This window comes from Sciurus carolinensis, chromosome 3 (genome assembly GCF_902686445.1).
Source record: "Sciurus carolinensis chromosome 3, mSciCar1.2, whole genome shotgun sequence".
Classification (NCBI taxonomy): Eukaryota; Metazoa; Chordata; class Mammalia; order Rodentia; family Sciuridae; genus Sciurus; species Sciurus carolinensis.
Window position 1 is genome coordinate 51,263,630 of NC_062215.1, and position 24,431 is coordinate 51,288,060.

Here is a 24,431-nt window from a genome sequence, read left to right on the forward strand (position 1 = left end):
TCTTTAGTCTAGATTATAGCACTGTAGAGTAGTCTCTCTTGTTCTTAAAAGACAGGGAAACTGAGGTGCAGCAGCATGAGGAAACTAAGCCAAGGTCACACACTTAGGAGGTGGAAAGGCAGACAGAAGCCAAGCAGTCAGGCCCCGGAGCCCTGAATGACCACCCCACTATACCCCAGCTCCTCCCTACTGCAGTCCTCAGAGACTCACCCTGTTGCAAACACCCCTGCACCAAAGTGCTTACTGATGTTAGTTTAAATTTTTTTCTTTAAAGTAGCAATACTCTTGGTTCCTGGATATGGGCTGTTTGGTTCCCCCACCTTGCATGGAGAGAGATGATTACATAGTGCAGTGCGCCCTGGACATCTGTATCTATCATCCCAAGCAGTGTAGACAGACTGTTCCTCACATAAAAACTTGGCCACTCAGAGAACAACAGGTGTTTTCATTCATTCATTTAAGACATGTTGCCTGCAGGCTATGTGTCAGGCACTATTCTGCAGACAAAACAAAAAAAACAGTGCTTTTTAATGGAATGTTATAAAATGACCAGGAATTTTTCCTTCCCCTCCCCAAGTTCAAAGCAAATCTGGAGAAGAACAAGCAGGGACTGGAGACAGACAACAAGGAGCTGGCCTGTGAGGTTAAGGTGCTACAGCAGGTCAAGGCCGAGTCTGAGCACAAAAGGAAGAAGCTCGATGCCCAAGTCCAGGAACTCCATGCCAAGGTCTCAGAAGGTGACAGGCTCAGGGTGGAGCTGGCTGAGAAAGCAAGTAAACTCCAGGTAAGCTGGAACACTGTGACTCTGGGTGGTCCATAGTGTAGCCTTTTTACCCATGGGACCTCAAGGGACCCACAGCTAACGTGCTATTATAAACCTGAAAATCACCATCACAAATAAGTTCATCGACTCTTAGGTATCCCTCGTGTATGTTACTTTGATGAAAGTAAATAATCTTTAAAAATAAGATAGCATGATTGGCCTTAACCTCACCAGTGCTACTGTGCATTGTGCCTATAGTTCTTTGAATGGTTTTAAGCACATTTTCACCTTCTCCTTTAGTCTTGTAGATAAAAGAGTAAGAGCAATGGGTAGGAGTCAGACTAGTAATGGTGAAGATCGGAAGAAACTGGGTTTTTTACACAGGTGAAGTATAAATTAGTACGACCTTTTTTCTAGAGGACAGTTAACAGTTATATGTCACTAGCCTTAAAACTGTGAATACCATTGTGTCCAAATAATGTCATTTATCATGAATCAAAATGCAGTCTGTAAAAATAAAAAAAAAAAAATTAAAAAAAAAAAGTGTCATCTATCCAAGGGAAATAATTAAGGCTAGACACAGATTTAGCCTTGTTGTGTAAGAGGCCTAAGACCAGCCCAGTTCAGTGATTCTCTAGGAGGACATGTATGACTTGGCATCTGGCCCTCCTCGTGGCAGTGGTATATTATGGTGGAAGGACACACACAAGTTCAGTAAAGGCAAAGAACCCCTGGGTCAAGGTCCTGAAAACCAGGTAGGCACTGGCACGAATCCTTTCCAGTGCAGTCACACAGATGCACTTAGTTCCTCCAGCAGCATCGTGACCCTGTTAGAGATGCTGTGTCAGGTTGTTACTGTGGCTGGTCACAGAAGCACTTTGCCCAACACATCCCAAGACTAGAGACTCCTAGAAGGAAAGCAGGTGTTCAGCACAACCAATGCCATTTGCACAAACAGCTTAGACACAGTGGGCCACACCTACCACAGAGGGAATGGTGGGAGCCCTCCCAAAGTCCAAGTTCCCAGATTCCAGCTAGGGGACAACTCAAGCAGGCCTTTCTAAGGAGAGCATTCTTGGGCCTGCTGTGTTAACATGCATTGCACTAAAATTTGTGTGTGTGTGTGTGTGCGCGCACTTTCACAAATCTGGAAAGATATTCCTAAAATGGAAGATCTTAAAAACTGTATTATGAACTTTGAGAACATCAAAGAGGCCACAGAAGTGACCAACTGGGCCCCTGAGCCACACTAGGCATATGTTAGGCTCTCCTGTATGTGCCTCTCCCCTCTAATCCTCACACCAAACAGCCCCCTCTGATAGGTGCGAAAGCTGAGGCTCCACAAAGCTAAGGACCTGCCTCCCTCAGGTGACTGCTAGCAGTTTGCAGAGCTTGGGTGGAAGGCAGACAGTCGGTCTCACTTGGCTCCAGAGCCCTTCCCCACCACACTGTTCCCAGGGCTGGTGAAGTGTGAGCTCTCTGAAGGCTATTGCTCAAAAAAAGAAAAAAAGAGTAAGAGTAGAAACACCATTGGCTTGTGCTTCACGTACAGATGTGTCCTCCACACACTTTCCCTGTACTAACCTGACAGAGGACAAACAAGAATGCAGGGTACCCTACTTTCCTTTCTGAGCCCCTCTACTTCTTTCTATATCCACTGTCCTCACAAGTTAAAAGGCATCTTATACCATGGCAAGTTTCTAAAATGTTTTAGGTTTTCTAAAATATTTCAGAGTTATCATTGAGGCAGAAAAAAAAAAAAAATATTAACATTACTCCTCAAATCTGACCATTAAAATGGCTAAATAAATATTCATGTTGAATTTATAATACCAGATTTTTAAAAGCTAAAAGAACTTGTGACTAACTACTAGAATTAAAATTTGAGTCCCTTAAAGTTTTCAAATTCAATAAGAATGTGTATTTTGCTTTTCCCAAAGCAGATGCCTAATGCATCTTGGTATGGAAAGGACCGAGTAAAATCTGCTGGGCTCCTAACACAGGACAGCAGTCATTCTTTTAAAGGACTTGATGTCATTTTTGTCTCTTTGTGATGAAAGTAAAGCCAGGTAGTCCACTGCATTAGGAAGAACCCCCCACCCCACCCCATCGTTGTCCTTCTCCCTGTCCTGTCAGCAGGGTGACCCTGTAATAAAATGTCTGGGAGGGCAGGTATCAGCACCTACTTATTTGAGCACTCTTTAGAGGCAACAGACTCAGAGGTGGTGAAAGTCTTCCTTAATTGAGTTTGGCAGTTTCAAGTTCACACCCCACAAACACTGCTCTACTTTGATCTGTTGAAGAGCTGTGATTCTAGATCCTTTTTATTTACTTTACTTGTCAAATTGAATTGAATCCAATCTTTTACTCCTCCTTGCAGAATGAGTTGGATAATGTCTCAACCCTTCTGGAAGAAGCAGAGAAGAAGGGTATTAAATTTGCTAAGGATGCAGCTAGTCTCGAGTCTCAACTACAGGATACACAGGTATTCCAGCGGGGGTGAGGGTTTTTAGTAATAACTGACATTTCTATAATATATAAGCTGATGAAATACAGCAGTTCCAGAATTGCCTTTTGAACATCACCTTTTACTAATTTTGTGTTATACTGGTGCTGAGACCATCTTGCTCTGTAACCAGCCTTGCTACTTAGGAAATTTCCACTGAGGTTCAGTATCTCACAGAAGCCTCAGCTCCTGTGTCCTGTAGCCATGTGGGTGACCTGGGAGGCAGCACTAGCCAACATTCATGGGCACTGCTCTGCCAGTGGTATACCCCAACAGTGGTCTTATTGCACCATTTTAAATAAAATTTTATTATGGTTGAAATTTCATTATGCTGACCTAAGAAAAGCAGTCCCTTTTGTAAAAGGAAAGGTTGGTCCTTGCTTATTATACTGGTAAGAGTTGTATTCAGTCTTCTGTTTGAGATGTTTCTGTGTCATTTGCAAGTTAATTGAAAATAATGTGACTCTTTCTTTTCTTGAAGTTTTACATCTTTATTAAATTTACAAGTGTTTGTAAGTGTTCATTTGCTAGGTACTAGGGATACAGAGTAAAGATCTCAGACAAATAGGAAGCAGAATAATTAGGCTAAGTGGGAGAAGTTCAGTGTAATCAGGGTATGTGCTGTGACAAAACACATCCTGGTTAATAAGAGTCAATCACAGAAAGCACTGTGATGCCTTCAAAAACTTTCAAGTCTGAAAGTAACAGGAAAGACATGTTTGCACTAAACTTTGGAGAAGTTAACTTAGCAGAAGATAGAAAGGACAAAATAATCAAGGGGAGGTTATCCTAGTGAGCAATGCCAGGCTTCTGAACTGAAACAAGGGCAGGGGAGTGGAGAAGTAGAGATTCTAGAGGGGACTGACACTCAGGGCATGTGGGCTTACAGGAGGAAGAGGCAGGGCCCTGACCTGTACCTCAGCTTCAAGTACCAACTTGAAGCAATATTTGGGTTAAGAGCTTTTACAAAACTATCATGTGTATTTTTAATTCATTTGCATTTATTAACATCACTGGGTATTTCTCATCCACTGAAACTTTTGTTTATGACATGAAATTTTTGTTTTAGTGATTCTTAAATTTTTTTATATTTATATTTTTGTGGTGCTAAGGATTAAACTCAGGCAATTAATATAACTTAAGTATTAACTTTTTAAACCAACAAACAGGAGCTTCTTCAGGAGGAGACACGCCAAAAACTGAACCTGAGCAGTCGGATCCGGCAACTGGAAGAGGAGAAAAACAGTCTTCAAGAACAGCAGGAGGAGGAAGAGGAGGCCAGGAAGAACCTGGAAAAGCAGGTGTTGGCCCTGCAGTCCCAGGTGTGTGTCCTCTTTAGAGAGCAGTGTGGCCTAGATGTGCACCCTTAGCAGCTAGTATTCCTGTTGTGCAGACTGTTTCAACTCCAACTGGGGCAATTAACTAGGTTGTACTAAATTAAGCCTGTTACATGTTTTTTCTGAGACCCAGCCAAGTGCTAATATCCTATGCTCGTCATAATGCTGGAGGCCTTTAAAGACATGGGATGATGACACTACGCAGGTCTAATCTAGTCATCATTGTACAGATTGTTAGCTAAGGAATTAAGCTATAGTCTAAGATTCCTTTGATTTAAAATTATGTAGAGTTGATTCATAATATTAAAAACCAAAATACTTGTACTCCTCAAATGCAAAACTGTTGAGTTCTTTACATTGACCTTTTCGTTTTTTCTTACCCAATGCCTAGTTGGCTGACACCAAGAAGAAAGTAGATGATGACTTGGGAACAATTGAGAGTTTGGAAGAAGCCAAAAAGAAGCTTCTTAAGGACGTGGAGGCATTGAGCCAGCGCCTGGAGGAGAAGGCTCTGGCTTATGACAAGCTGGAGAAGACCAAGAACCGCCTGCAGCAGGAGCTCGACGACCTGACGGTGGACCTGGACCACCAGCGCCAGATCGTCTCCAACTTGGAGAAGAAGCAGAAGAAGTTCGATCAGGTGGGAGGCCTGCACCGTCCCCAGCCCAAGCCCCACACCTCACCTTGCCTCCCCCTACCCCCACCCCATAAAACTCTCACTTTTATTGTTTTGGTTTAAAACAATGTTTGCCTATTCAAAGGCCATGAAAAATAATACATATTTGTATAAAAATTGGAAAATAGAAAAGCAAAAGGTAAAAGGAAATAGGAGAGTAGCCAGAATATAGTACAGGTTGAGTATTCCTTATCTGAAAGGCTTAGGATGAAAGATGTTTCAGATTGAGGACTTTCCCAGTTCCAGAATATTTGCATCTGCTTGATGAGATATCTTAGAGACAGGACCTACATGTAATGAAATTCATGTATGTTTCACATACATTTTGTGCCGATGACCTGAATAATTGCATATGATGTGCTTAGTGCACCTGCATTTTGACTGCAACCCATCACATGAGGGTAGGTGTGGAATTTTCCACTTGTGGCATCGTGTCAGCACTAGGAAAGTTTTAGGTGTTTAAATTAGGGATATTTGACCTGTGGTAACATTCTTAGCGGCAAGCCAGATTCATAGCAAATGCTGTTTTTGTCTTTACTGTTCCCTTACACCTTTCCACACAGCTGTTAGCAGAAGAGAAGAACATCTCTGCTCGCTATGCAGAAGAGCGGGACCGGGCTGAAGCAGAGGCCAGGGAGAAAGAAACCAAAGCCCTGTCCCTGTCCCGGGCCCTGGAGGAAGCCCTAGAAGCCAAGGAGGAGTTTGAGAGGCAGAACAAGCAGCTCCGAGCAGACATGGAAGACCTGATGAGCTCCAAAGATGACGTGGGGAAGAACGTAAGTCACCTGCCAGCTGCATGGAAGAGTAGCCCCAGGGTGTAGGCTTCTGCAGGCCTGGAGGACCTAGAAGTGCAGGCCCACAGCAAAGTCCTAGGAGAGCTTCAGCTTGTGTGTGAACAGGGTGCTGAAGTCTCTGGGGCCAGGTGTCAGGTGTTCCTTCGTGTTTTTTCTCTGTCATCCATGCCAAGCCAGACCTGGCACTCTTAAAGCAAGCATAGCAGGTGGTCAGACTCTATTCTTGTCACTTTCACTGACCCTCCTTGCCCTGACCCCTTCCAGGTAGGGGGAACCTTTCAACAACAGAATTTCAGTGTTCTACAGTCACCAGTAGTTACTAAACAAACCAAGGTATCTCATGGTCCCTGCAGTTGAGGGTAGTGGGAACTCTCTGCACAGTTTTTGAAGCGTCAGCTCCCTCACACCTGGCTCCCCAGGGAAGCTCAGTGTTTGCTTCCATGGCTTTGGGGGTTTATTCAGAGTTTAGAAATTTCTGTTGCACTTCTTTCCAGTGCATACATCTTCCACAGGAGCCTTGATGCTTATTTACCCCACATCCTTCCCTCCCTTATTACATGACATACTGAGGGTAGCAAAAGAAACCTGGGCCTGGCCTTCAAAGCCGAGGTTTCAGCCTGGCTCTTCCACTAGATTCCATGCTGACCTCTAAGTGTCCTCTTCTGTCATATGGACATTACACGGGCCCTAGCTAGGCCAGGTGTTCTCAGGTGTCCCCGTGAAGTTACTGTATCTGCTTTGAAAAGCATGAAGCCCTATGTGAAGCTGTATGAAGGGAAGTTCTCATTTTCACGGAATGCCAGCTGTCTGGCCTCGCTGTAAATGAAGAAAGACTGTCCTACTTTCCTGCTGGGTCTCCTACATCCCGGTGCCAAGGGAACCAGCCCCCTAGACAAGAAGAAGCTACCCATGAAATGACCATGATTACACAGTTAGATGTGGAGCAAGAACTCTAGAGTTGGTTCCACACTGGTTTTCCCAAGAATAATCAACACCTACATGTTCATCCCACAAACATGTCCTCGGTGTCTTCCAAGTGCCAGACACTGCTTAAAAAAGTGCATTCTCCTGTCCTAAGTCTTCCTCTGCTCTCCCTATGAGAAGTGACATGGTCATGGACCCCACAGGGGACACATGACACCACCTGGCCTAACTCAAAAGGTCATGAGGATCAAATAGGACAGGAGATGGAAGCATTCAATTTCTATGGCAGGAAGAGGTGTACTCTCAGCCAGGCATGGTGGCACAAACCTGTAATCCCAGTGACTCAGAAGGATAAGGCAGTAGGATCATAAAGTCCAGGCCAACCTTAGCAATTTATTAAGAACCTCAGCAACTTAGTGAAACTCTGTCCCAAAATAAAAAGAATTGGGGATATAGCTCAGTGGTAAAGAACCCCTGGGTTCAATCCCCAGTACCAAAAAATAAAGTGAATAATACACACACAGCAGGCAGCCGACCAGCCAACCATCACATGGGTTCCTCTGACATGGCTGTACTTTCTCTGGTCTTGGGCTTTATGGAAACTCAGCTCAAAGGTCCTCAGAGGATGATGATTATAGGACACTTGTGAATAAAGTAGTTGATGCTGCACTTTTAAATTTCATCTCTAAAATGAGGAATAGCAGCCCTGGAGGGACAGGGAAGGATGGATGTGTGTGCATGTGTCGGATGCTGGCCAGGGTGACCAAGGGGCCAAGGACTGCTGTCTTTAACCTGTGTTTCTGCCAAGAGTCAACCTCTTCCCTGATGCTTCCTGTGGTTTAGGTTCATGAACTTGAGAAATCTAAGAGGGCCCTAGAGCAGCAGGTGGAAGAAATGAGGACCCAGCTGGAGGAGCTAGAGGATGAACTCCAGGCCACAGAAGATGCCAAGCTCCGCCTGGAGGTCAACATGCAGGCCATGAAGGCCCAGTTTGAGAGGGACTTGCAAACCAGAGATGAGCAGAATGAGGAAAAGAAGCGCCTGCTGATTAAACAGGTAGGTTGAAGGAAGCAAGGCCTCCAGAACAAGGTCCTGCATGTTCTCCACACCAGTTCTGGCTCAAGCTCTTGTTTATTTGTATTAGGACACATTAGCTAGAAAAAAATTAGTTTTTTCAGTCATTTGAGAATTTCATTGTAACAGATTTAGATTTCCTATTTCTCAGACAACATCATTACTGCTAACAATAAGTCAGGTTACTTACCAACTGAAAAGCCCTCAGTGGAACCTCAAGAGAATGTGTCATTAAGTTCTGTGTACAAGAAAGAAGGACTACATGCAGGACTAGAGGACACTGCAGATTTCTACAGTTCACATCACACATCCTCCTTAGATCATGCTTAACAAGAAAATATTTAAATTTTTTATTTTAAAAAATTGCTGGGGCTGGGGAGATAGCTCAGTCGGTAGAGTGCTTGCCTACAAGGCCCTGGGTTCGATCCCCAGCACCACAAAAAAAAAAAAAAAAAAAAAATTGCTAAGCTGGGCTGGGGGTATGGCTCAGTGTACTTGCCTAGCACATGTGAGGCCCTGGGTTCAATCTTCAGTACCCCATAAAATAAACAAATAAAATAAAGGGTTTTTTTTATTGATAAGTTCTTATGATTGGAATACTTTTCTGAATATGCATTAAACTTCTAATTTTCTTTAAAACATACCTAACTGGATATTTTGATAGTTCATAATAAAAGCCTTGGATTTGAGATGCTTACTGGCTTATTAAAACAGTGCTTATAATGTCCCAGTTTCTATGGGCTAGGAATTCAAAGCAGCTCAGTGTGGTAGCTCTGGTGCCATCAGGATCTGGGCAGAGGCACATCCTCTATTGGGATGAGCTAGGTAGGAGTGGGTCAAGCCACCTCACTCCTGAGTGTAGGCAGGGACCTCTCCCTAGGTTGCTTGAGTGTCCTAGAGGGAGCCTTCCCAAGAGCAAGAGGTCCAAGGAGACCAGCCAGCAAGGAAGAAGCTACGTGCCTTTTATGATCCAGTCTCCTAAATCGCACTCTGTCACTTCCTGTTCTGTTCATTAGAAGCAAGTCACCAAGTCCAGTTCACATGCAAGAGATTAGGCTCTAACTCTTGAAGGGGGAGTGTCAAGAATTTGTAGACATATTTGAAATCCACCATACTTACAAATCTCAAGGAAATGGCTGTACCTAAGGAGCCCCTTATCCCAGACTGGAGGTATAGACCAGGTCTGTGCAGCATAAAGCTAGCAGGTAAATGCTTCTGCATTACGTGAAAGCAGTTGCCCTGTTAACCGCCCCCACAACACCCCCAACACCAACTCCTGCAAAAGCAAGAGCAGGAGAGGCCTTGTTCTCCCCCTTGGAGAGGCCCCTTTGAGCCACCTCCCATCCCAGGTTTCTTGGTCTTACCCAGAACACTTCCTTCCCAGAAGGGGGCAGCCCCCGCTCCAGCCGCCTTTCCATTCATGAAGAGTGCTTGTTCCAAACTGCGAGCCCACCACTTAGGACACTGCAGCCTTTGTTAGTCCCCTGGGTGGCGCGGGGAAAGCAGAGGCAAGGCCCCAGGAACTCAAGAGCAAAGAACTTAGAATTCAGTGTCTTTGAGTCTGGTCCTCATTTTTAGTTCATCATTGGTGACTGAGGCATTAGGATTCCATTTAAAAAATAAAGTGCCCTTTTTGTCAGTCTCCCTCACACAATGGCATGAGTATTGTCCCATCTCCATTGCATATTTTAGAAGCTTGCAGAAAGAAGAAATTCCCAGAGTGAGTGACAGCTGGGGTTTGTCACTGGGTCCCAAGTTGTATCTGCCTCAGTCTCCAGCTCACATTTGCCTCCTTTATTTATTCTCGCTCTACTCTAAACTGGCCTTCACTTTGACCCTCCTCTGTTAGATAACTTTGATACCTGCCTCTTTCCTGATGTATCAAATGTAGTTTCTGCCTGGATTTAAAGCCCCCATAATCTGGCCGCAATCACCTCTACAGACCTAATTCCCAGTACTGCCTAACACAAGTCCCTGCACTGGGTGAGCGTAACCCCTGTGGCCCCAGGACATGATCATTCCCACTCTTCCCCCTAGGTCCTTAACAGGTAATCCCTGCCTTCTGTGTGTCTGTCCCAGCCTGTTTGTTAAATCATTATCTCACTGTCTCATATCTTTGCATCTTCAGTCATGCCTCTGCTTCCTCATGTGTCCCTCCTAGCGATCAGTGGGAACAGTGTGTACAGGGTGTTGTTGCTTGGAGATCCTTTGAACTAAATTCAGCTACTGAGGTATTCTGCTAACAATAAGAACGGCAGGGTAACAGACCACCTCTACAGAGTAGCAGGAGGTTCCACTCACCCAGTAACCAGAGTCCTTAAGTGGCAACAGGCTGTTGGCTTCAACCAGCTATAACCAGATGTTGTTCATCAGGTGCGGGAGCTTGAGGCAGAGCTGGAGGATGAGAGGAAACAGCGAGCACTTGCTGTTGCTTCAAAGAAGAAAATGGAGATAGACCTGAAGGACCTTGAAGCTCAAATTGAGGCTGCGAACAAAGCTCGGGATGAAGTGATCAAGCAACTTCGCAAACTTCAGGTAAGGTTTTGGAAGCCTTTGGACAGATGGTCCTACTAAGATCAGGAACTTTGTGACCCATGTAGCTTTTACAAAAGGACAAACTGAAGAGGGGAAGAAAGACTGCAATGCCCAACCTGCCACCTCCTCTCTGAGCTGGGTCTGGCCACCACCACTCGAGGCCAGTGCAGCTGACCCCTTGGCTGAGGGTTGAGGCAGCAGAGCCTAAAGAGGCACACTTGGACCTGCAATGTCCATAGGATTTGCTTTGAAGGCAGAGCTAGGGATGGAGTCAACAGAAGGAACACACTTGCAGGGTCATGACTTCTGTGACCCCAAGTCACCAAGAGGAAGGTTGTGTGACTTTCTTCATTAGTACTGTGAGCATTAATAATCTTTTGGTCATTTTGATCATCACTTTTGCTACCCAGATGATGTACCTATTTCACTACCACATTGACAAAATGATCTGTTCCAATTGACAGTATGGGCAGGTGTGTGATGGGCCCATTCCATCACACTAAATTTAGTGTGATTTGTTACACTAAATTGTTAATTCTAACAATAGTAAATTGTTAGAAATTAATCTAACAAAATTCAAAAAGATTTTTACATAAAAATATCTCAACTGCAGTGCTATGATAGCAAAAATAGAAACAGCCTAAACATAAACGGGCTGCTAGGCAGCTGAGGGACTAGGGTGTGTGACACAGCAGCAGGACTTAACTGAATAAAGGAAATGCAGTGTAGGGCTGTTTAGCTTCTCCTGTACACACAGGTAGAACTTTTTATATTTAAACAGATATTAGAAAAAGTTTAGAATGAAAAGTCATCCTGGATAATAGGCTTATGAGTAGCTTATTTGCTTCCTTACACTTTTTTTTTTTTTATGGGAAGAAAATATCTGTCTTGTCTGTTTAATGTTTAAGAAATCAAGCTAAGATTTAGTATAGTAGTACACATATATAACACAAATACATCATTTATTGGAAATTAAGTAAAAGATGTTTATGGAGGAAAGATGCACAATTTACAAAGTTCTGAAGCACACTCTCCAGCCAGTGTTGCCTTCCCCAGGTTGAGAAGCTGCAGATGCTGGTGCACAGGTACTACTTTAGATTTCTTGCCTTGTCCTACTTCTGGCACGTCATCCTCCCACCTCTTATCCAACCCAGAGGGTGCAAAAAGAACGCTTGGCACATGTACTGAAGTGGTGTCTCTAAACACAGCAGGCCAACACATAGAGCATTTACTTACCTACCCAGGCTCCTTTTACATGTGAGGTATCTGCATTCCATCTTGCCCCTCTCCCATTCAAAGCCAGGATGAATCCCCTTGGCACAGAGGAAGGGGTGCCCCTTCAATGAGGGCCACAACCCAAATGATCCAGAGGATCCCCATCATGAAAAAATAGGAAGAGAATGGAGAAGAAAGTTTATCACACCTAGCTCCCCACAGGGTAGGTGAAGGAGAATTAAGGGGGCCAGAGGAGTGCCCTATGCTACTTACCCAGTCCTCAAATACAAAGCAAGGAAAATTAAGAGGACCCTCCCTCCCAAATATAGCACCAACCTCAGCATGGAGGCGAAGGACAGTGGGCAAGCTCACTTCCCAGTGAGGGGGAGGGCAGAATGAGAACACATACCATTAGTGGGTGCAGCACCCCTCCCTACCAGCGTTTGAATGCAGCCTTAGCACCAGGAATGGGGAGAGGAGAGAAGAAGGGATGATGATACTGCACCATCCACTCCTCCCTGAACCCCCAGCCCCAACACAGGCATTCCTTTGCCCACTAGCCCAGGTCAGGGGATGTGGAAGAAACTGTTGGACTCCAAGGCCCTTATCTATTTCTTCTTCCGTTCTTGGGAGCAGCGTCGGCAAAACTATTTCCCTTAAGGCTTGGTTGTCAGTCCCACACAGGCAAAGTGGAACCACTTGATGGAACAATCAGGATTGTCACAGCCAAATCTCTCCATAGGAGACCTGGTGACAAAGGCAATAGGGTGGGTTCATTGGGATCCACAGGCATATCCAACACACCAGAGGGATGGACACTGCTGAAGGTCACTGAGGACATCCATACTCAGCACTTATGTACACAAGTTTTAACTTCTTCTGGGCAGCCTTGGGTTTCCCTGTGGAACGTGCCCGGGCAGCTTTCTTCTCCTTTTGAGTCCAGCTCCTTTTGCCTTTGCTAGAAGAGCTGTCATAGTCACTTGACTCAATCTGTTTCTTTTTCAAATTTTTATACTGTTTACAGTATAAAAATTTTAATTTTGATGAAGTCTACTTTTTTCTTTTGTTTCATGTTCTTTTGTTACCGTACCGTATGGCTAATCCAAGGTCAGAAAGATTTACTTCTAGTTGGGGACTGGAGTTGTAGCTCAGTGATAGAGCACTTGCCTAGCACGTACAACACACTGGGTTCGATTCTCAGTGCTGCTTATAAATAAATAAAATAAAGGTCCATTGACAACTAAAAATAATATTTTAAAAAAATTAATTGGCCATAGATGTGTTTATTTCTGGACTCTGAATTCTATTCCATTGATTTGTGTGTCCTTACACTAGTAGCCCAGTCTTGATTGCTATAGCTTTGTAGGAGGTTTTAAATTTGGGAAGAGTGATTTATCCATCTTTGTGTCTTATAATTTTTTATGTATATTATCTTTCAAACCTTTTGTTCCATTTGTGCCTAGTACTTGATGCTATTATGAATATAATCACTTTCTTAATTTTGAATGTTCATGGTGTATACAATTGCAGTTGATTTTTTTTTTTTTATATTGATCTTACATCCTGCAACCTTGATGAACTCATTCATTCTAATGTTTTTTTAGTAGATTCCTCAAGATTTCTTACAAAATCATGTCTGCAAACTGTGCTGGTATACTTTTTCCTTTCTCATCTAGATGTCTTTCATTTCTTTGTCTTGCCTAATTATCCTGGCTAGTATCTCCATTAAATAGAAGTTGCAAGATCAGACATCCTTGTGATATTTTAGGGGGAAAGTATTCAGTCTTTGATCCTTAAATATAATATTAGCTATCAGTTTCTCACTGATGCTTATTATCAGAGTCGAGAAAGTTTCCTTCTCTTTGCAGCACACTCAATATTTTTATAAGGAAAAGACATTAGATTTTGTCAAATGTGTCTTCTGTATTTCTTGAGATGATTATATATTCATTTTTTATTTTCAAGACAACCGTACATTCTTCAGATAAATCATACCTGGACATGGTGTGTACTCCTTTTTGCTGGTTGCCAGATTCAGTTTGCCACTATTTTATTGAATATTTTTACATCAGTACCCATAAAAGATTTTAGTCTCTATTCTTCTTATGGTATCTTTGTCACTTCTGTATACTTTTATATTTACAGTGAATGTGTATTATTTTTTATAACCTGGAAAAATAGTATGTTTAAAAACTAACAGTGAAAACTACCCCCAAAACCTTCTTATTTAACTTTAGGCTCAGATGAAGGATTATCAACGTGAATTAGAAGAAGCCCGTGCATCTCGAGATGAGATTTTTGCACAGTCCAAAGAGAGTGAAAAAAAACTGAAGAGCCTGGAAGCAGAAATCCTTCAACTGCAAGAGGTTTGTCTGTCTTTTATTTATTCAGTTGTTCAACAAATATTTGCCCTTGAAATATCTCTTAAGATCAGATAAATATATTTAGTATCTTTGTAGCTTAGTATAACTTCAGTATCCATTCTTAATGACCATCTTGTTACTTCAGTTTGGGAAAGAGAAAGCAATCGCACTTTGACACTGCTCATCATATTCCCCTACCAGGCTACCCTACCTGGCTAAAGCAAAAAGAGCAGATTAGGAGCTTTTCAAGCCACCCGCTAGGCCTGTTCCCCTGGGTGAGAAAAGGGAGTGGCACTCGCTTGTTTATTTGGTGTTGGTGAGCACAGGGATCATTTAGTTCTCACTCTGGCAGTCCAGGATTATCTTACCTTACACAGAAGCTTCATTCGTGTGATACTTAAAAGGGGAGAAGTAAACTGCATTGAGAGGTCTTGTAATCAACAATTGTGCTTTCATCCTTTCCCCAACCCCTTGGTGATAGGGATTGGACCCAGGGCCTACTGCATGCTATGCAGACCCTCTTCCAGTCACACCCCCAGCCCAATACTCATTCTTTCGTTCCTCTCTTTTCTAAGATCTCATGAGGGAGGGACCAATGAAGTATTTCACACAGTGTGGAATTCTGTCCTTGTAAGGCACACTTGAATATGTACGTTTCTGAATAAATGAAGGATGATCAAAATCTATTAAAACCTAGAATGATAATAACTTGAAATATAGTGTCAACTTATATGAAGAATAAGGCCCAATACAAACATGTGACAGTGCTGGATAAAATATTAACAAAAGTAGACTTGAGTTGGCAAGAAAGACAAGGAGTTCTCTAGGTGTCAGGAATGAAGGAACTGAAAACCAGAGTAGTGCACTGAGCAGCCCACGAGATTACCTGAGATCCTTCTTTATTTTCTGTTCCATTTTTTTCTTGCTCTTGTCTTCCTTTGTTTTTTGCTTTTGGGGGATTTTTGTGTTTGTTGGTTTTTGGAGACAGACTCCTGCCTTGGCCAGGCTGGCCTTAAACTTGTGATCCTCCTGCCTCAGCATCCTGAGTAGCTGGGATTCGTCATGTACCCAATGATGGCTTCTTTATTCCATGAATAATTTAAAAATGTGATTTAAATTTCCAATGTATGACATTTTTTAGTTGACTTCTTAATTATATTATATATAATCAGAATATAAACAAGAGTTTTACAAATATTCTTTAAAAGTGTATTTATCAATGAGTAGAATATTTTAGGTTCTCTGTATCCATCATGGAGTTAACCAGTGATATCCCAAATGCTCATTTCCCTGCAGGTGCTGGGACCCATGGAGCCTGCCTGCCTCCCAGACAGCTCCTGGGCCATGACCCAAATGTCCAGGCAGTACTTCTTGCACCAAGCACTTAGTTATTTCTGAAAGCCAGCAGTATTCATTCCAGACCTTCAGGCAGGGACCACACTGCAATAGGAAGGAGAGATTGAGCCAGAAAGCTGACCCTGCCCTTCCCTTTCTCTCTTTCTGATACTTTTCCTTCTGTCGAACACCTCTGGTTTATGGGCCCGTGGGTCTTTTCCATTTTCCTATGGATTCATCAACCTGCTTAAAGCATACCCAGCTGGTGGTCAGGAACCCAGTTGAGTATTTAGGGCCCAAGAAGACTGAACAATAAGAGACCAGATGACAGAGCTGTGCTCTCCAGCCCTGAAGTTAGGTTCAGAGCATTCCACCAGCTGCCTACATCCTAGATAGCTGGCCCTTTTCCCTCCTGACTCACCCTACCCATAGGCTAGGACTATGTGCTCTAGAATTTGGCCCACTGGGAGGACCTATCTCCTGTACACAAGCAGCCTCATTTACATGCCAGAGCGTGCAAATGAACTACTATACAGCCCTGCCCCTCAGACATCTGCAGGATATGCTCTTGTCAAATATAACATCTTTTAAAGCAGCAGCTCTGGAAAAAATCAGAACCCTGGCTTTCTGCTCTTGAGCAACCTTAAGAGACTGGGGCCAGTCTCTTCATCTCTGTGGGCCCTAGTTTCCCAAGTTTTCCTCATGGTGAAATTCCCAAATTCGTGATCTCAGTCTTCACCCAGTTGGGGTAAGAATCATGCCCTGACTCCTTTCATAGCAAATCATCTTTGCATGGATGCACAGTCCTCTGAGACCCACCACAGAGGCCCAGTTCTCCAAACACCTGAGCCCCTACAGCCACACTTCACTCACCTGCCCACAAGGACCTGTGATCCTTGTGGCACTGCTACCCTGACATCCACTTGTCTGGTGTACTTGATCCCCATATGGTATATGTGAAAGATACTTCAAGACCACAACTTGGTACAGTTCATTTTCCTTTAGAGTTTAGGGTAAAGTTTGTGCTCAGGTAATATCAAAAAACAGCAGGCTTGCCGAGCACAGTGGTGCTCACCTGCATTCCCAGCTACTTGGGAGACTGAGGCAGGAGAATCACAAGTTCAAGTTGAGGCTATGTCTCAAAAAATAAACACCAGCCTCCAAGGATGACAGGAATATCTACCTCTTATGTTGGAAGTGACAGCAATTTCCCTACGTGGACTAGGACTACTTTTGTGGGCGTTTTGTTTCCGGTTGTTGAAACCATACATCACCTGGCTGGCCATGTGTTTTCTTCAGCCAGCTTGCCAGCTTCATTTCTAACATCCAAACTGCAGTTAGAGATGCATGTGACTGGAGCCAGGCTGCCACAGCTCCAGGCACTGTCAGATTTCACAAATGAGGAAATGGAATGGCCAGCTCCTAAATCAGTCTAAACTTATTCAGGAACTTGCCTCGTCTGAGCGGGCCCGACGACATGCCGAACAGGAGAGAGATGAACTGGCCGATGAGATTGCCAACAGCGCTTCTGGCAAGTGAGTCTCTTGGCAGCAGGGGAGTGGGGGTGGGGGTCTAGAGAGCAGTGGTCCTCTGCCTTCAGGCATGCAAACTGCTGCAAAGGGACTGTCACTGGGCACGTAGGAGTCACTAACGGGCCTGCTCATCCATTCAAGGTCTAGAAGGATGAGCACAAGGTGCTGAGCGTGGACAGCCTCAGCCACTGGCCATCAGCCCCCAACACGTGTGCCAGTCCTAATGGCCTTGTACAGAACAGGTGTTCCTGGTATGGCAAGTCCTCACTTTCAGATTTGTTAGGTTTGGCAGGAGTTCCTTAGACATGACCTTTCTCTGAGTTCATTTCTCATTAAAAATAATTTTTTTCTGAATTAAGTGGATTTCTCCATTTAATTACTGTCTTTCCTAACATGCCATAATGAGGCGCTGGATTTTTATTCTCAGTGCATTGAGAAACTGTTAAGATAGCGTTTAAGTGAGGAAATGCCGGGATCCTGCTGGCATTTTCCAAGCTGACTCTGGCAACAGTCGATGGAGACTGGTGGAGAGAGGCAGAGGAGGCAGAGGGAGCTGGAGGGCTGCCATGGAGTTGAGGCGGGAGACCACAGGGAGGACCAGGAAGGCAGGGGTGGGCAGTGGAGTGTTTGGAAGTTTAATCAGTGGGGCTTGTAGGTGGATGCGGGGCAGGGGATACAAGGGGAAAAATGCCACCAGGGGTGATATTCAGGTCACCACACAGCAGGATGGTGGAGAGCCCTCCAAGTCTCCCATGCTATGCTGACCTGGTGTTGAGTGTCGCCTCTCTTCCCCGCGCCAGGTCTGCACTTCTGGATGAGAAGCGGCGTCTGGAAGCACGGATCGCACAGCTGGAGGAAGAACTTGAAGAGGAGCAGAGCAATATGGAGCTGCTCAATGACCGCTTCCGCAAGACCACTCTACAGGTGGCCGCACGGAGCCCGTCCCTGGGAGGGGCTGCGCTGCCTCTTTGCACGAATACCTGAATTCTTCTCTTCTAGGTGGACACACTGAACACAGAGTTGGCAGCTGAACGCAGTGCCGCCCAGAAGAGTGACAATGCACGCCAGCAACTGGAGCGACAGAACAAGGAGTTGAAGGCCAAGCTACAGGAGCTGGAGGGTGCTGTCAAGTCCAAATTCAAGGCCACCATCTCAGCCCTGGAAGCCAAGATTGGGCAGCTGGAAGAGCAGCTTGAGCAGGAAGCCAAGTAAGTTCTTGCTACCTTCAACCAAAATTCACTGTATCTGCCACAGAGCAGGCTTCAGGCTCCGTCTATGTTGGACTCTACGTAGACATGCCCCCTGCCAGGTGCTCCGAGTGCAGGGAAAGAGATCACAGGAGTACTTGTGACCAGAGTGGGAGATGGAAGGTGCCATGAGCCATGAAAGAAGTACTGGGAGGACCCCCTTTGTGAGGTGTCACAGGGCTGGGCCTGCTTGTCAGCTCCTCCTGGATTCACTGTGTCCTGTGATTTCCTAGGTACCATAAGTTTATATCTGTACCCTAAGTCAGTTTCCCAGGTTGGTGGCATCCCATGAAATGCTACAGTTTGCTGGCAGAGAAGATAAAGTTTTTCTTTCTCATAGGAAGAGGTTGCTTAATAGTTTCCACTTTGCTGAATGGTAAAGATTGTTAGGAACTGCACAATACAGCCTTGGCAGACATTTATGCAGCTATTAAAGTCAGACTGCCAGAGCTGGAGACAACCATCCAGTTCACCTACTCGTTAGGGAAGTTGAGCCCAGACATGTAAGGCTCCCTCTCAGAGCCTGCACCCTCCCAACCCTGCTTCCCAGTACTTCCCACTCTCCCCTGAGACTCCACTAGGCCAAAAGAAAACAATTAAGGTTTTGTTTTTAGTTGTGATTAACATAACTTGACCTTTCATCTGACCCCACTGCAATCCATTTTTTTCATAGCATTGAAGAAACAAAGAGACTTTTCTATTTTCTATGGAGTCCTCAAAATAAGTTACCGCTCCTTCAAAAGGGACAAAAGTTCCAAGTAGGAAACATGGTGATTTGTTTGACTTCTAGCCAGATGAATGTGTAGGGTTTTGATGGGTTTTGTTTGCTGCTAAGGCTCCTAGCATCACAGGTTGGGAGGTAGTAAATTCGAAATTGAGATAATCACTTAATTGGAATTTTTATCTTTCAGGCAAAAAGGTTAGATGACTAGACTAACCAGCTAAGGTTATGTCCTTCAATATAACTGTTAGGTAGCCTGTATATAACATTTACTCTTCAAAAGGTCACTGAATAGTGATTAATTACCTGCATGTGCAGAATAATGTGCTTTTTCTACCAGTCAGCACTGAGGGCTACATTAAATTCCTATTTTTATCAAAAGAAAAAAGCTACAAGGCCATATTAATGGTGTTAGTGTGGAAAGAGCAGTCCAGTGGGGCATTCCAACATTTGTCGTCATCCAAAGAAAAAGAACTTTTAGCAGAGCACCGTGGCACACACCTGTAATCCCAGTGGCTCAGGAGGCTGAGGCAGGAGAATAGTGAGTTCAAAGCCAGCCTCAGCAAAAGCGCGGCACTAAGCAACTCTGACCCTGTCTCTAAATAAAATACAAAATAGGGCTGGGGGTGTGGCTCAGTGGTTGAGTGCCCCTGAGTTCAATCCCCGGTACCGCCTCCCCCAAAAAAGAAAAAGAACTTTTAAAAAATGTTTTTCCCCATTCAAAATATAATTTCAAGAATTTAAAAACTACTGTAATCACTTTTACAGGGAACGAGCAGCTGCCAACAAACTAGTCCGTCGCACTGAAAAGAAGCTGAAGGAAATCTTCATGCAGGTTGAAGATGAGCGTCGACATGCGGATCAGTACAAAGAGCAGGTACAGGAAGCGGGGCAGGATGGGTATCTGTCCCCCTGGAGGTGCATCAGCAAAGGGCCTGGTGATAAGAACCATACTGGCAGAATGAAGAAAATGCTATTTGAAACTCTTAATTCTAACATTTGCACTATCGCGCCTGCCCTGTGTTCCCAGGGGTCACTCCTGGGGCTCAGGATCCAGATGCGGGTGGAGAGCAGGTGGGTGAGGCTTTGAGGTGCGAGGCCTGTACTCAATTTCAAAGTTCCTCCATTAGAATGTACACCCTAAGAGTGCAGAAATTTCCCCCAGTTTCACTCATGGTTATCTCCCTGGTGGCTAGAAGTTCTTGGGTATAGTTGGCAGGCGTGGAATACCATCTGGATGGAAGTGAATGCAGATGTTGACTAAAAACTGAAAACAAGTGCACTGCCTACAGCACCCCAGTGCCCTTCCTTGTGTGCAGCCAGGTGTCCTAACTGTGGCTCAGGTCTGCACCCATTGCAGCCTGGGTGGCCATGCCCCTTCCAGCTCTCCCATGTCTGCTGTGGTGATGAGTCTTAATGCTGCAGACACTGGGCAGGAAGGTGGACAGAGTTGAGCATTTGCTGCCTTTGTCCCCTCCTAGGCCTCCCCTTTAGGTTCCCTGCTTGTCAGGTACCCCAGCTTCCCTTCCTGCCCCCACTCAGAGCTTGGCAGTTCCAAGTGGATGTGAGTTAGACCCACAGGGGACTGACCAGTCCTTATCAGTTTAGGAGTAACTCATGCAAAGGCGCGTGCATGCGGGTGCTCACAAGGCTCTCTCTGAGCTTGCTGACACATTCGGGACACAAAATGGATGACGCTGAATTCACAGGTTTGCTTTGTCTCGGTTTGTTAACTCCCAAGATGGAGAAGGCCAATGCCAGAATGAAGCAGCTTAAGCGGCAGTTGGAGGAAGCCGAGGAGGAAGCTACCCGTGCCAATGCATCTCGGCGTAAACTCCAGCGGGAACTGGACGATGCCACTGAGGCCAATGAAGGCCTGAGCCGCGAGGTCAGCACTCTGAAGAACCGGCTGAGGTGAGTACGGGTTGGGGCACATGAGCTGGCGGGCTGGCCCACCGATGTTCACAGAGGCCACGGGTAGGTAGCCACCCTTCCTCGGAATCACTGCATTCAACTTCTGACCATCACAGTAGTGCCTCAGGAGGAGAAGAGAAGATGCCCATTCATTTTTTGCCATGGCTAGTGGGCTGAACCATACCACAAGGCTGGAGAGCTAGGTCATGCATCTCTTCATATCTGGACAAACCCATGCATGAGAAGAGGTCCTGGCCTCCCATCAGAAGCAGGGGAGGAGCTCCCCATAGGAACCAGCACAGTCGGCCCTCAGTTGCTCCTCTTCCCAACCAGAGGACAGAGAGGGAGAGCTGGAGCTCAGCTTGTTCCCGAGGAAAGCCAAGGGGTCAGCAACTGGCCCACAAGCACATTTGACCCCTGCCCTGCTGCTGTACAGCCAGTAAGCCAAGGATGATTTTTCAGGGTTGTTTTGTTTTGCTTTGTTCTGTGTTGCAGGGGTGGGGAGCAGGTACTAACTGAGTCCCAGGAGCACTTTACCACTGAGCTACATCTCCAGTTCCTTTTTTTTTAGTTGTAGATGCCTTTATTTATTTCTATGTGGTGCTGAGGATCGAACCCAGTGCCTCATATGTGGCAGGCAAGCACTCCACTCACTGAGCTCCAGCCCCAGCCCCAGCCCTTTTTGAGACAGGGTTTCTCTGAGTTGCTGAGGCTGGCCTCAAACTTGTAATCCTCCTGCCTCAGCTTCCCAAGTTGCTGGGATTAGAGACACGCTCCACCATCCCCACCTAGATTTTACCTTTTTAAGGATTTGTGAAAAGCAAACACTATGAAACACTCTGTGGCACACAAGACCTGAAAAGATTTATCTGGCCCTTTTATAGAAAAATGTTGGTTAGCAGGTAGAGTTTGCTCTGATACATCTTTCTTACCATTTCTCAGTCTTACTTTGAACCAGGCCATCCCCAGGACTCTAAGGACCCTGTGTATCCAGGGTGTCCCTGGGTGTGGTTGGTAGAGTGGACAAACACAAAGTCTCTCCCAGCGGGACCCTTCTACTACAAGGCCATGTGTCCCAAGGACAAGACTCAGCCTTCTTGACAGTCATGTGTTCTTATGCATTTGCCCACATGCATCCGCTTTCTCTCCTCCCAGGCGGGGCGGCCCAATCAGCTTTTCCTCAAGCCGATCTGGCCGGCGTCAGCTGCACATTGAAGGGGCTTCCCTGGAGCTGTCAGACGATGACACAGAAAGCAAGACCAGTGATGTCAATGAGACACAGCCACCACCATCTGAGTAGAGGCACAGGAAGCCAGAGGAGGCAATGCAGTGGGACAGGCAGGACTCCCCTGGGCCAGCCTGCCTGAGGCACCCCACAGAGTGAGGAATCGGCAGGCGATGAAATTCCTTACAGAAAGATCAACTGTGTCTTAAGGCTTTCCGGCCTACACAGACTGTATCCCGCTTCAGATTAGGTACAATTGCTCCCCTTTTTATATATATACATACACAAGACACACACATATTAAACAGATTGTCTCATCATTGCATCTATTTTCCATATATTCATCAAGAGACCATTTTATAATACATGTTAAGGAAAGAACCCTTTTTAAAACAAACTCCAGACCCTTCGTTGCCAGTCGCTGGGTCGGGGGCAGCCCCGTGGTCGTTGCTCAGTCGCTCTGCATGCTGTCAGACAGGTAACTTAGTTCTGTGTTCATGTGGCCCTGACTCCGCAGCCACATCCAGTCTTAGAACATTGTGGAACCTAAACCGCACTTGTATCTCTCATTTTCTTCGAATAATCATCACTATTTCAGTGAGCAAACTGTGAAAGGGGCTTTGGAACGATTAGGAGGGGTGGGTTGGACTGGGGGAAGCTGCATCCATTTGGGGTTACCATACCCATGTCCCACAGGGTGGCTCTGACCCTCAAGTTGGTGGTGTCCCTGCATCTACTCATGTGAACTGTCCTTGGCCGGGGCTGGTCTGTGCATAAACAGGGTGGTGGCCACGACACAGCTGAGGCCTCACGTGGCAGCCATCCAGTGACTTCCAGATGGTCTCCTGAAACGTCTGGCTTGGCCAGTGGCCCCTTCACTTCAGGAACAAGCCATGATGGCCCCCGCAGGAGCTAGCAGAAGGCCCTCCCTCGCCAGCCAGGCCCTCGTGCTGACTTTGCAAATTCAGCCGCTGCTTTGAGCCCAAAATGGGAATATTGGTTTTGTGTCCAAGGCTTGTTACAAGTTTGTCAATGAGGTTTAAAGGACCTCAAGAACAGATGCCATTTGCCTGAATGTTGACATGCCCGTGGGTGTGAATCCTTTTTCATTTTTCCTTTTCCCTTCCTTTTGGACAGTGTTACAGTGAACACTTAGCATTCTGTTTTTGGTTGATAGTTAAGCAAACTGACATTACAGAAAGTGCCTTAGACACTACAGTACTAAGACAATGTTAAATATATTATTTGCCTCTATAACAATTTAATGTATTAAGTTTTGACTGTGCTTCATATCATGTACCTCTCTAGTCAAAGTGGTATTATAAACATTCAGTGACAACAAATCAGTGTTAATTATAAATCCTTGATCCTCTGCAATGTGCTTGAAAACACAAACCTTTTGGGTTAAAAGCTTTAACATCTGTTAGGAAGAATTTGTCACGTGGGTTTGGAATCTTTGATTTCCCCCTGTATGAACTGTACTGGCTGTTGACCACCAGACACCTGACTGCAAATATCTTTTCTTGTATTCCCATATTTCTAGACAATGATTTTTGTAAGACAATAAATTTATTCATTATAGATACTTACGCCTGCTTATTTACTTGGAGGAAAAAAGCACCCGTTGAGAATAAACAGACCTCAATAAAGAAGAATAATCATGTGAACATGGAACCTGTTTTCTCACCTTCTGTTCTCAATATCCCATCTGTGAACCTGACTGGAGGGGGGTTAGCTACACAGACTTGAAAGATGGTACGAAGTCCACTGGGTCTCCCAGAAATTGTCTAGTAGCACTCTACATCTCCAGGCAGTTCTGGCTGTATGTAAGTCTTGTTGTCACCAGTGACCTGCTGGTGTGTGGATATTTGGGGAGGGAAAGGACACCTGAAGGTGAGGCAGGAAACCCAAGTACCCAGGAAGCAACTCAGAATGGTTTGGGTCATTGACCAAGCTCATCACTGGATTAGGGTACTTCAAGAGGCCCAAGAAGTTTCAGGTTGCATCTTCAGACAGGATGTACATTGAAAACACTTTGGAGATGAATTCAGTGGCTGCCAAGGGCAGCTGGAGCTGGAGAGAAATTCCAGATGGGCAGATTTTTTTGTTGTTTTTGTGCCAGGGATTGAAGCCAGGAGCGCTTAACCACTAGAGCCACATTGCCCGCCCTTCTTGTATTTTATTTAGAGACAGGGTCTCCCTGAGTTGCTTAGGGCCTCACTACATGGTTGAGGCTGGCTTTGAACTCACAATCCTCCTGCCTCAGCATC

The 24,431-nt window shown here is 45.1% G+C and overlaps 1 protein-coding gene across 3 annotated transcripts in view; it reads left to right on the forward strand.

Moving 5' to 3' along the window:
- Myh10 (myosin heavy chain 10) overlaps positions 1–23,746 on the forward strand; it is a 141,136-nt gene extending 117,390 nt beyond the window's left edge. For all 3 annotated transcript variants that reach the window (XM_047546634.1, XM_047546635.1, XM_047546636.1), the window contains 14 exons: positions 578–784; positions 3,144–3,248; positions 4,439–4,591; positions 4,998–5,246; positions 5,846–6,058; positions 7,844–8,056; positions 10,448–10,609; positions 14,062–14,190; positions 16,969–17,057; positions 17,855–17,978; positions 18,054–18,262; positions 19,791–19,899; positions 20,764–20,936; positions 22,092–23,746. In XM_047546634.1, coding sequence (XP_047402590.1) covers positions 578–784; positions 3,144–3,248; positions 4,439–4,591; positions 4,998–5,246; positions 5,846–6,058; positions 7,844–8,056; positions 10,448–10,609; positions 14,062–14,190; positions 16,969–17,057; positions 17,855–17,978; positions 18,054–18,262; positions 19,791–19,899; positions 20,764–20,936; positions 22,092–22,236 — 2,280 coding nt within the window. In that variant the 3' untranslated portion in view covers positions 22,237–23,746. The remainder of the gene's footprint in view (positions 1–577; positions 785–3,143; positions 3,249–4,438; positions 4,592–4,997; positions 5,247–5,845; positions 6,059–7,843; positions 8,057–10,447; positions 10,610–14,061; positions 14,191–16,968; positions 17,058–17,854; positions 17,979–18,053; positions 18,263–19,790; positions 19,900–20,763; positions 20,937–22,091) is intronic.
- The last annotated feature ends 685 nt before the right edge of the window (positions 23,747–24,431 follow it).